The sequence below is a fragment of the Marmota monax genome, unplaced genomic scaffold (assembly GCF_021218885.2).
Source record: "Marmota monax isolate L192 unplaced genomic scaffold, Marmota_monax_Labrador192_F-V1.1 WCK01_AAM20220418_F8-fsc00023, whole genome shotgun sequence".
NCBI classification, from domain to species: Eukaryota; Metazoa; Chordata; class Mammalia; order Rodentia; family Sciuridae; genus Marmota; species Marmota monax.
The window spans coordinates 1,908,021-1,921,114 of NW_026692907.1; the positions used below are offsets into that span (position 1 = coordinate 1,908,021).

General features: G+C 43.7%; 1 protein-coding gene across 8 annotated transcripts in view; it reads right to left on the minus strand.

The window, feature by feature from the left end:
- The window catches only part of Echdc2 (enoyl-CoA hydratase domain containing 2), a 64,983-nt gene that overhangs the window by 44,769 nt on the left and 7,120 nt on the right, over positions 1-13,094 (minus strand). For 2 of the 8 annotated variants that reach the window (XM_058581467.1, XM_046450880.2), the window contains exon 1: positions 10,950-11,195. The exons of 1 other annotated variant lie outside the window; for it this stretch is intronic. In XM_058581467.1, coding sequence (XP_058437450.1) covers positions 10,950-11,070 — 121 coding nt within the window. In that variant the 5' untranslated portion in view covers positions 11,071-11,195. Of the gene's footprint in view, positions 1-10,949; positions 11,201-13,094 lie in introns of those variants that run through there. 5 more of the 8 variants (XM_046450882.2, XM_046450879.2, XM_046450878.2 and 2 more) reach the window with 5 other exon arrangements.

A 13,094-nucleotide genomic window follows, 5' to 3' on the forward strand; every position in this document is an offset into this window, starting at 1 on the left:
ATCTAATTAAGTTGCCCAGTTGGCCTGGAACTTGTGATCCTCCTGCCCCAGGCTCCCAAGTCACTGGGATTACAGGTATGTGCACCACACTCAGCTTAAACACTTTTACAGTTTACAATAAAATTGAGCAGGGCTGGGGATGTGGCTCAAGCGGTAGTGCGCTCGCCTGGCATGCATGCAGCCCGGGTTCGATTCTCAGCACCACATACAAACAAAGATGTTGTGTCTGCCGAAAACTAAAAAGTAAATGTTGAAGATTCTCTCTCTCTCAAAGCATTACAGTCTCTTGAACCATCCAGAGAAGGTATATGCAAGATCAGTTTAAAAAAAAAAATTGAGCAGAAAGTGCAGTGCAGAGAGTGCCCATGTTCCTCTGTCCACACTGAGGCACGGTTCCCTCACTAGCAGCATCCCCTACCTGATTGGTACATCTGTTACAATCCATGAACCTACCCTGACACATCATCCCTGGAGTTCCTAGTTCACACAAGATTTGTTCCTGGTGTTACCCTTCTTGGGTTCTTTTCTACCCAGTTTGTCAAAGTTCCTTTTTTTTTTTTTTTTTAATACTCAGGGGCACTCGAGCCATATCCCTAGCCCTATTTTGTATTTTTTAATTTAGAGACTGGATCTCACTGAATTGCTTAGCACCTTGCTTTTTCTGAGGCTGGCTTTGAACTTGCAATCCTCCTCTACCCAGTTTAAAGTTCTTCTTTTAAATTTTTTTTTTTTTTTTTTTTTTTTTGCAGTAGTAGGGATTGAACCCAGAGGCTCTTTACCCTTTTTATTTTTTGAGACAGGATTTCATTAAATTGTAGAAACTGGCCTCAAACCATAATCCTCCTGCCTCAGCCTCCCAAAGTAGCTGGGATTACAGGTTGCACAACCTCACCTAGCTGTACATGTTTATATTTAACATGTACTGGCTTCTGTATGAGACATTGATTCCAGAGACCAGGACAGACTCATGGAACTTACAATCTAGTGGAGAAAACAGCAAATAATTATTATTTGTAATATGAACTCATAGGGAAAAAAATGGATAAGCAGGTAAGGGACATGCTAAGGGGCAGAGGCAACCCCATTGTAGGTCAGCTGATTCCCCAGAGGTCAAAATGACCTTTAAGTTGAGAACTGATGGAAGAATAGGAATCAGGCAAAAAGTTTGAGTGCACATGTGTGTGTATGAGTGTGTGTACATCATGTACACATATGTGCATTCACATGTAAGTGCACATATGTGATTGGATGTGCATGAGTGCTGGTTGTCAGGGTGGGTGCAAACAGTCCAGTGTTGAGAGCCACAGCCAAAAGGGGCCCCAGCAAACTTCCAGCTGCCAGCAAACTTCCAGCTGCCAGCTGATGACTGGCTCACAGCGGCCCCAGCAAACTTCTAGCTGCCAACTGATTGGCTCCTCTGCGGTGATGCTCATTGGGCTGTTTCCCTGCCCTTTCAGACCACGGAGCTGCTCATTGGGGGACTTTTTTGGCTCCGCCCATGCGACCCAGCCAATCAGCCTCAAGAGCAGGAGGAGTGGGGGAGGTTGAGAGGCTTGTGGGAAGCCGGTGGTGGCAGTTGGGCTCTGAAGGTTTTCCTGAAGAGCTCGTGTGGTGTGGCATGTGTGTTCTAAAAATAAAGTTCGTTTCTTTTGACAAGTGGCTCCTGAATTGTGCCCAGCCAGACTGCGGCATTTGGTGGCTCCCATGGGGAACAAATGAGGGTAAGTGATAAGGTAAACTGCTCGCCCCTGAGGGCAGGGCAAGAGGATGGGTAGCCATTTTAAGATTCTTCTTTTGTTTTGTTTCGCTTTTATGAGGATCAGCAGCAACAAATTGCATATGATCCTGGCGTATATACGCACAAATTGCTGCAGATGTGGTTAGGGCATGGAAGACTTTACAAGGACATGGAGGTTTACAAGGTCAATTATCTAAGGTAATACAAGGAGCTAATGAATCTTACGCTGAATTTGTAGATAGGCTTATTCAAACAGCTACCAGAGTTTTGGGGAATACAGAACAAGCAATGCCATTAAAAAAACAACTGGCTTATGAGCAAGCGAATCGTTGGTGCAGAGAAGTCATTAGACCATGGAAACATGAAGATTTAAACACATATATTAAATTATGTAGAGACATTAATGAACAAGGGCAAGTCATGGCAGCTGCAGTAAAACAGGCTTTAGATGCCAGGCCAAGAACAGGCTACAACTGTGAACAAACAGGACATTTTAAAAGGAATTGCCCCATAGGAGGAGGGTTTAACAAAACTAGGTATCAAAGGAGTAGAATACCGGGTATTTGCCCATAATGCCGTACAGGGAGACATTGGGCTAATGAATGCCGTTCTCAAACCACCATAGAGGGTACTCCATTATCAAAAAATGAACAAGGACCAGGTGTCTATCCACGATATCGTGAAGAAAGGCATCGGGCTCCATTGCCAAAAAATGGACAGGGGGGCCCAGTGCTCCGGGGCCCAAGACCACAAATATACGGGGCACTGGAGGAACCCAGCAACCCCATCAGGGTAGTGCCCAGGACACATTGTCCATTAGATCCCTCACTAGACAAACCAGAGGAAGTGCAGGATTGGACATCTGCGCCTCCGCCAGAACAGTACTAACTCCAGAGATGGGAGTTCAAATCATTCCCACAGGGGTAAAAGGACCTCTTCCCAAAGGAACAGTAGGCTTATTATTGGGACGCAGCTCTTCTACTCTAAAAGGACTTATGATAAGTCCTGAGGTAATTGATCCCGATTATGAAGGTGAAATAAAAATTATAGCCAGTTCTCCAAAGGGTATATCAGTAATTTCACCAGGAGATAGAATAGCACAGTTACTAATAATACCCAGCCTACATGATAAATTTTCCAGTCGTACTATAGAAAGAGGTTCCAAGGGATTAGGCTCCACAAGTGTAGATTGGGCTATGCTTTCTTTAAATTTAGATTCTCGCCCCATGCTAAAACGAAATATTCAAGGACATGAATTTAATGGGCTACTGGATACAGGTGCAGACCTTAGCATCATCTCTCGTCAAGAATGGCCAAAACATTGGCCATTACAACAAGCCACTCAAACGCTTCGAGGCCTAGGAGTGGCGACTAATCCTCATAGAAGTGCAATGGTATTAGATTGGAAGGATCCTGAAGGATGTGAAGGAACTATACAACCATATGTATTGAATCATCTTCCCGTAAATTTATGGGGACGAGATGTCCTATCAATTAGGTTTGACATTAACAAATAACATCAATCAAAATGCACCCACTATTATGGCTAGACAAGGTTTTAGGAAAGGAAAAAGATTAGAAAAACAAGAACAAGGTATAGCAGCACCAATACAAATAGATCAAGGAACAGACAGACATGGGTTGGATTTTCAGAAAGGTCCACTGAGACAATAAAAATTACTTGGAAATCAGAAAGACCAGTATGGGTTCCTCAGTGGCCCCTGACTAAAGAAAAGATACAAGCAGCCCATGACCTGGTCAAACAACAATTAGCAGAAGGACATATACAACCTTCTGTATCTCCCCATAATACTCCCATTTTTGTCATCAAAAAGAAATCTGGTAAATGGAGATTATTGCAAGATTTAAGAGCCATTAATAATGACATGGTTATTATGGGACCTGCTCAATCGGGGATTCCTCAATTGTCTGCTTTGCCAAAAACCTGGTATGTTTTAGTTATAGATATTAAAGATTGTTTTTTTTCAATTCCAATTCATCCTGAGGATAGTCCACGTTTTGCATTTACTATCCCTGCACTGAATCATGAAGGTCCTGATCAGAGATATGAATGGAAAGTACTCCCTCAAGGGATGACTAACAGCCCAACTAGGTGTCAAATTTATGTTAACAAAGTAATCCAGCCACTTAGAAATCAAAATCCTGAACTACAAATATTTCACTATATGGATGATGTATTATTAGCACACAAAGATAAAAACACATTGCTAGAATGTTATGCCACACTTACAAACTTATTAAAAAAATTATAATCTAGAGATAGCAATAGATAAAGTACAATTAAATTTTCCAATTAATTATTTAGGAGTTCTATTATCCTCAACCATGGTCCGTCCACCAAAAATTCAAATACGAGTAGATCAACTCAAATCACTTAACGACTTTCAAAAGTTATTAGGAGACATAAATTGGATAAGGCCTTATCTAGGTATACCAACAGGAGAGTTGGGACCTTTATTTGATATCCTAAAAGGTCCATCAGATCCAAATTCGCCCCGAATGTTAATGCTTGAAGCAAGAAAGGCATTAAAAATCATTGAAACATATATGGAAAATATGCATTTGGATAGAATTGATGTAAGTTTGCCTTTATTATTTATTGTACTACCAACAAAAAATATTCCTACAGGAGTATTTTGGCAAGAAGGTCCATTATTATGGATACATTTATCTTATTCTCCTAACACTATTCTTACTAGGTATCCTGAGGCTGTAGGACAATTAATACTCAAAGGAATAAAAGCAGCAAAGGGAGTGTTTGGAATTTCTCCCAATAAAATTATTACTCCATATACTATGAATCAAATTGATGAGTTAGCTAATGAGTTAAATACTTGGGCAATAATCATGTGCAAATCTAATGTTTTATTTGATAACCACTTACCATCTAATCCTTTATTGTCTTTTTGGTCATTGCATCCTGTAATTTTTCCAAAAATGACAAGAAAAACACCTATCATGAATGCTCCAAATATATTCACTGATGGGTCAAATAATGGTACAGCAGCAATAGTTACACCTGATCAAACTTTTACATTTTTAGTACCCAAACAATCAGCTCTAAAGGTAGGGCTTAATGCAGTATTACAAGCTTTTGTGATGTTTAAAGATTCTGTATTTAATTTATTTTCTGATAGTCAGTATATAGTTAATGCTATAGTATCCCTTGAAGATGCTGGTAGGATATCCCCTTCCTCTACTGTTTTCCCTTTGCTTTCCACTATACAAAGTCTAATCTGGGATAGAAAAGATCCATTCTTTATAGGACATATCAGGGCACATACAGGATTGCCTGGAGCCCTTAGTTTGGGCAATGATTTAGCAGATAAAACTACACATGACATACATATTTTCTCTACACTAGAAGAAGCTACAAATTTTCATAAAAAGTTCCATGTCAATGCTAATACTTTACAAAAGCGTTTTAAAATAACTAAGGAACAAGCTAGACAAATAATAAAACAATGTCAAAATTGTGTGACCTTTTTACCACAAGTTAATCTTGGAATCAATCCTAGAGGACTGATACCTAATCATATTTGGCAGATGGATGTCACACACTTGCCAGAATTTGGAAAATTAAAATATTTGCACGTTACAGTTGATACTTCTTCTGGATTTTTGATGGGCTCCCTTCATGCCGGAGAAAAAACTAAAGATGTTATAGCTCATTGCTTACAAAATTTTGCCACTGAGGGCGTTCCAAAACAGTTTAAAACAGATATTGCCCCTGGTTATACTTCTACCTCTTTTAAACAATTTTGCTCATCATTTGGCATTACTCATATAACAATCCACAGGGACAAGGCATAGTTGAAAGAGCTCATCAAACTATTAAAATGTACTTATTAAAGCAAAAAGAAGGAATTGGGAAGGGGTATATATTCCCCAAAGATAAACTTAAAATAACACTTTTTACTCTAAACTTTTTAAATTTGGATTCATCAGGGCTTAGTGCTGCGGAAAGGCATATGTGTCCAAAAAATGTACATAAGCCCAAGGTACTTTGGAAGGATATTCTAACAGGACAATGGAAAGGTCCTGACCCAGTAATTGTCTGGAGTTGGGGGTCTGTTTGTATGTTTCCACAGGGAGAACAGCAGCCAATTTGGATTCCAGAGAGATTAACTAAGGTCCTGACCCAGTGATTGTCTGGAGTCGGGGGTCTGTTTGTGTGTTTCCACAGGGAGAACAGCAGCCGATTTGGATTTCAGAAAGATTAACTAAAGCAATTTCTACAGACCAAAAAGATGATTTTGTTCAAATCCATAACAGCTGATATCCAAAACTCCAGTTTGGCTATCCTTACATCTGCGACAGAACCAGGATGCTTTTTTCAATATCTATTTTATTATTACCCTTTCCCACATCATGAAGTTCTATTTTGTTTTTTGAGCTCATACAGACCTAGGTTAATGTTTTGCTGATCAGTTCTATTTTTTGACTATAGAGTTTTTAAACATTGCAATGGAGATTTCACCTGTAAAAAGTTATAAGGCCTTTACTATTATGTTATGTGTTGTGTGCACACTTGTGTTTTATGTTGTATGTTTGTATGTACGAATGTCCATATATCATATATGATGAGCGCTCATGAAAAAAATGGATCCAAATATTTTTTTTTATTCACATGATTTAATGGTTTAATTTAAATTGGGTAAACAGCTGTTGAGGATTGTTTTAATATGTGAAAAAAAAGGAGGTTAACAGTTCTGTTTGTTTACTTTCACCTTTCCTTTTCATTATATTTAATAATTCTGTTCAAGATAATGTAAATTGTTCAGAAAATTGTTTTCTTTTAGTGCCTTCTGGAATGTTACATAATTTTTTTCTTTAGCCATTATTGCCAGAATTCCTATCTTCATCCCAGTGCCGGTGAAGACAAAGATAAAACCCACAGCTTCTGCAATAGCCATCACTGAACTGCTTGCAGAACTTGCCTGGACTATGTATCACTTGTATGCATTGTGAACTCACTTGTATGCATTGTGAACTATCTGTTGGTGCAGCGACTTGTGGTAGTGTTGGGGTATTTTTGCTGATGGTGTCATCGGTGGTACAATTTTTCCAAAAGGAGCCGCCAATTGGCTTGGTGTATCCTCCTCCCTTCTGCTTGTGATGGTCGTTCAGCTAAAATTTGGGGGCCAACAGAGGTGAGGCAAAGAACCTCACCCCCCTTCTGGTACAAAGACCTATCCACAGGTGTGGCTGTATACTGGACCGGTAGTCAATGACGGGTAAGATCCAATTTCAATGGTACCAACCTAAGACAGGAGGCTGACGCCTTAAGGTCAGCTCATCCGACGACGGGTAAGGACCATATGTAGTATTAGACAACCTAAGGCAGGCAGGGTCCCTAAGCCACATGCTTGTTGTTTAAACAGAGAGGGGGAGATGTTGAGAGCCACAGCTGAAAGGGGCCCCAGCAAACTTCCAGCTGCCAGCTGATGATTGGCTCACAGCGGCCCCAGCAAACTTCTAGCTGCCAACTGATTGGCTCATCTGCGGTGATGCTCATTGGGCTGTTTCCCTGCCCTTTCAGACCACGGAGCTGGTCATTGGGGGACTTTTTTTGGCTCCGCCCACATGACCCAGCCAATCAGCCTCAAGAGCAGGAGGAGTGGGGGAGGTTGAGAGGCTTGTGGGAAGCCAGGTGGTGGCAGTTGGGCTCTGAAGGTTTTCCTGAAGAGCTCCTGTGGTGTGGCGTGTGTTCTAAAAATAAAGTTCGTTTCTTTTGACAAGTGGCTCCTGAATTGTGCCCAGCCAGACTGCGGCAGTCCAGGAGTGAAGCACATTGCAAGCAGAGGGAGCAGCGTAGCTGAGGACCTGGTGCAGGGAGAACAGGGTGCCTTCCAAAACTGGAGGAATTCAGTGTACAGGGAGAGCCTGTGACATGGGGCCTGTGCCTGCTGATCTGCCCTTCTCTTCAGAGAACACCCCATGTTCATTTGTTATAGAGCAACAGAAAACTAATCTAGTCACCATGTCCTAACATTGACAGAAATGTTCCCCTCTCTGCTTTGCTTCCCTGTTCTGTCCTTCCTTTGTCTCTGACTGACTCTCTCATCTTTTAACTTTATCTCTTCTCCCATTTTTATGTTGTACCCAGAAAACTGACTGCCAAATCACTGGTTTTTTTTTTTTTTTGGCTACTGGGGATTGGACCTAGGCACTTTACCACTGAGCCATACCCCGAGTCCTTTTAATTTGTTTTAAATTTTGAGACAGGGTCTCGTTAAGCTGTTGAAGCTGGTCTTGAACTTGCAATCCTCCTGCCTCAACCTCCCAAGTCACTGGGATTCCAGGTGTGCACCCACCATGTCAAGCCTGACTGCCAAATCAGTCTTTGGCTCAAGTCACAGATCAGATGCACCAGCTCCATGGCCTTGGATAAGTCCCTTTACTTTCAGACCCTCAATGTCCTGATCTGTGAAGGGAAATAATTAAAAGATTGTCATGAGGATTAAAAGAGAAAGGTCCCTAAGTGTATAGCCAGAGTTTGAGTCTGCAGTAAGCAGGGCAAAATGTCCTGGGCCTAGGGCAGCTCTGGGACCTAACAGAAGACTACTCCAAGTTGGAAGCCCTGAGGGGCCAGGCAGGAGTATTTGGCTTTCATTCATTCACTTGGCAACAATTTGCTGTATCACATGCCAGGTTCTGGAGAAACAGGACTCAGCCATGGTCCCTGCCTTCTTGGTGCAGCCTGGATTCTAGGAACATTGCCCTTTCTGCTCCAGTAGTGAGGGTGGCTCTGCCGTGTGCCTGTCTTCTCTTACCAAACCATGAACATTTCCGGAGCAGCTGACCAAGGTCATTTCTGTCTGGATGGCCTGGATCACAGGCTGGATGGTGTATGGGCAGGTCAAAAGAAATTACTGGAAGGTAGTGTGGAGAACAACTAGTTTAACAACCTCTTACTATACAGAAGGGGAAACTGAGGTCTAGAAAACAAGAGTGTTTGCTCAAGTAACAGCAGGATGCAGCTAGCACACCTCACCCACAAAGTGCTAATTGATGGGGTAAAGCTTTGTTGTAGAGGTTTGCCCAGGTTTGAGGCTATAGATTTGATCTCTAGAATTGCAAAAAAAGCTAACTACCTATGAAGAAGACAAGCCCAGACACACAAAACTTAACTGGAGGCGGGACATGCAGCATGGCAGGGGAATTCCAGAAAGATTCATGGCGGCAGAAAGGAAGGGACAGGACCTTCTGGACACAGCTGGAACAAAACACAGAGACAGGAAAGCTTTAAATGAGCCCATTGGAGCCAGGTGTGGTGGTTCACACTGCAATCCCAGGAACTCAGGAGGCTAAGGCAGGAGGATCTCAAGTTCAACGTCAGCCATGACAACTTAGCAACACCCTGTCTCAAAATGAAAATAAAAAGATTGAGGAAAAAGGGTTGTGGATGTAGCTAAGTAGTAGGGTGCCCCTGGGTTCAATCCCCAGTACTCTCCCTCCCTCACACAAAGGCACACACAAGGTTAAAAAAAAAAAAAAAGAACCATGAAGGAAGATGGAAAGGCCAGGCTGGGGCAGAGAACCTTGAATGCCCAGGTAAGGATTGGAGTAGAATTACTCCATGAACTATAAAGAATAAACCTGCTAAAGAAGGATGAAGAACTGTGAACCAGCCACTCCCATTTTCCAGGACAACAAGTACAATGTGGCAATGCTCTGGTGCCATCTGCCCCAGTGAAGACAGAGCTGTGGCTTCTAACAAGAACACCAAATGACTCTTGAGTCATTTTCTGGGTAGTTCTCCTATGTGTGATTTCTTCCTCACATCTCCTCCATGACTTTTTCCTTGGCTTCATTTTCTCCTCTGTCCCTGACTTTCACCCTCCTATAAGCCCTCTGGCAGGGGCAAAGGCTTAATCGACTGATTCTTGTTATTTGCTTCTAGATGGAAGGATTCCAATATTTACATGTGAGTCCAAAAATCCAACTTACTGATGTACAAATCTGTTTGATGAATCAATGAGTAACTGGAAGAATCAGTGATGACCTCATGGTTCAGAACAAACAGACTTTGTAATCAGACCTGATTCTAATTGCTAAATCCTCTATGCCTCATTTTTGTTTTGTTTTGTGCAGGTCTGGGGATGAACCTAGAGCCTCGTGCATGCCAGGCAAAAGTTCTAACACTTAAGTCACATCCCCAACCCCAAAATTTTGTAATTGGATAGTGGGGAAAAGAATAAAAAATATCTCAAGGCAAGCACTGTTGCCAGTCTGTCAGTGAACCAAGCATGAGAATATGGGGTATTTCTAAGGTCCAGCAATCCTACCTCCTCAAAAAGTTGATTCAGTGGGACGCTGGTGGCCCTTGTGTCTATCAAAAGTGGCGGATGCACATAAGGAATAGTGTACAACAGCGAGGAACTAGATTTATGTGGGAAAATAGCTTTTTAAAACAGTGTCAGGGCATAAATAAGAAATACGAGATGTATAATATACTGCTAATGGCGTAGATTAAAACTCAGACACAAATAGTTCATCAAATGTCAGTGGAAGGGGATGAGATTGTAAAGAGAAGCAAAGCCACCACAAGGATCTCACCTGGATGGCTCAGCGCAGCGAACTAAGGACAAAGGTCAGCTCACGGAATGCACCCGAAACAAACACACAAAACCCGAACACAACATGCAATCAATGGTGGTATCTGCTAACAACCTGTTAACTTTCAGAGGGAAGCAAAAGTTTGAAGAATAAGCGCGCAGGGAAAACATACGACCTGTCCCTGCACCTCCCTTCCCCGAGTCCCCGCACGCCCAGCGGGATTGGCTCCGCCATCTCCGCCCCCCGGAACCTTGCCAGGATCTTTGGCTGGAAAAAACGATCCGGTATTTTAACCCAGTGCTATCCCTAAGCGACTCTTCCCCCGTCTCACACAGACTGAGGGCATCAAGTGGGGAGTTGAGGAGACCGACAAAGTCCCATCCCAGTCAAATCCGGGCATCCTCCTCGCCGGCCTTGAGCCACTAAGAGAACCTGGACTGGGAGGCAGGCAATTTGAGATCCAGTTCTCAAAAGCACTGAGCCCACAGGCCTTAGTAGTCTTCCCGCGAGCCGCGGGTGCGCGGGACGTCGCTTTGGCTTTTGCAGCAGGGCTGGGCTCGGGGATCGTCTGTCTCAGTCCGGCCGAGCCCGGCCGACTCCTGGGCGCGCGCTGGGACGCCGCTTTTACCTTGGTCGGGACCCGCCAGGGCGCGCACTTGGATTTCATGGCCCCCTGAAGTCCCATCGGAGGTGCAGCCGCGGACCCCAAGGGGCCTCCAAGGGCGCAGGAGCGTCAGAGCGCGCAGCATAGCGCGGGCTGGGAAGGTGCTACTTGGCTCGGCAGTTGCCTGGGCTCCGCGGAAGACGCGCAGTTCCGGCGGCGGGCGAGGCCTTGCAAACTGCTCCACCTACGGGCCGACGCAGCGCCCCTGTCCTTAGCCCAGGGTGGTGGTGGAAAAGCTCTGCACCTCCTTGTGATTGGGGGCAAAGCTTTTGTCTGTGCTTTGATTCGAAAAACAGGAATAGCGACAGTGACTACCTCGTGGTGGCATGGAGATTGAATGGGATGTGTGACCTTTGCTTACACATATATGCAATAGATATGCTTTCATTTAAAATATGGCATTCATTAGCCGAGCATTGTCTACATTCACTTACTTCCCTGAGTCGCCTCCCGTTTGTGCCTCAAATATAATGGAGGGTGACAGTGAGGCCAGTGCCTCACCTCTCACTAAATGTAATGCTCCTTCCAATTGAATGCTCAATAAATTGGCTCACAAAAATATTCGTGAATTGCTAGCTTCTGTCTCCCGTTGTCCACCCAAACTCCCTTTACAGACTCTAGCAGGGCGGTGTTTGGCTACCATGTAGTGGAACACTCAAGAGTGTTCAGTGAATATGCTCCCTGTCCCCTCATTTCCTACCCTTTATTTGTTGAAGACCCCAAAGCCACCAACAGTTCTGCCCTATGCTGTACTGTTAGGTGATCTAAAAATTCTCTTTCAAGTCCCTGCTATTTGGGGGGTCTCTTTGTCACCAATTAATACAGCCTCTTTAACAAAAATAAGATTACTGGTTTTTTGTTTGTTTGTTTTTGGTACTGGGGGGATTGAACTCAGGGGCACTCAGGGCCCTCAACCACTGAGCCACAAACAGGGTCTCACTGAGTTGCTTAGTGCCTTGCCATTGCTGAGGCTGGCTTTGAACTCATGATCTTCCTGCCTCAGCCTCCCTAGCCGCTGGGATTATAGGTGTGCGCCCACCACAACCAGCGGGATTACTATTGTTTTGCGTCCTGGGCGAACAACCAACCAGAGATATTTTGGTTACAAGTACCAATTACAAGTGAAAGCTACCTAAACTGGCTTAAGTAAAAGAGTTTTAGTACCAGGGTACAATGAGCAGAATGGGCAGTTGGAAATGTCCTGGTTTGGGCTGCTATGCCAAGCATACTATGGGATGGGTGGTTTAAACAACAAATACTTCTTTCTCAGTCTGGCAAGCTAGAAAGTCTCAGAGCCAGGCACTACCAGTCCCAGTGTTGAGAGGGCTTGCTTCAGGTTTTACCACCATTTTCTCTCTGTGGCCTCATATGGCAGACAGCAGAGAGGGTTGAACTCAAGCTCTTCTGTCTTTTACAAGGGCATATTCCTATTCATGAGGGTTCCATCCTCACAAACTAATTACCTCCCTGAGTCTCTATCTTCTGTCACCACAGTTGGGATTAGGCTTCAATACATGAATTGTCAGGGTATCCAGGGTAGATATTCAGTCCATAAAAGGAGCCAGATGCCTCCTTTCTGGAGGTGCATGGTCTGATCCTGCTGCTTCTCCTGGGCTCCTTTCATACTGAAGCTTCCTCAGCTCTCCATGGCTTTTTTTTTTTTGCCAGAGATTGAACCCAGGGGCACTTAACCACTGAGCCACACCTCCAGCCCTTTTAAATATTTTATTTAGAGACAGATCTCATAAGTTGCTTAGCACCCCACTAAGTTGCTGAGACTGGCCTTGAACTTGAGATCCTCCTGCTTCAGCCTCCTGAGCCACTGTGATTACAGGTATATATACCACTACACCTGGCTTCTTCTCTCCATGGTTTTTTAATTTAAGCATTTACCATTATCAAGCAACACAGATCAGTCTAAATCCATATTCCAAGAGTTTTTGGTGGGCCTGCATTGCCCAGGCACCCATTTGGGGTTCAGCTAGGAGATGGAGGCTGCATGTGGTTAAATATGATCACTAGGGCTGCAGAGAGAACATCCCCTAGGGAAAGAATTAGGTCAGCCCCTCCACATTGATATGGAGCCAGGTGGGGGAGAAAATAAGTTTC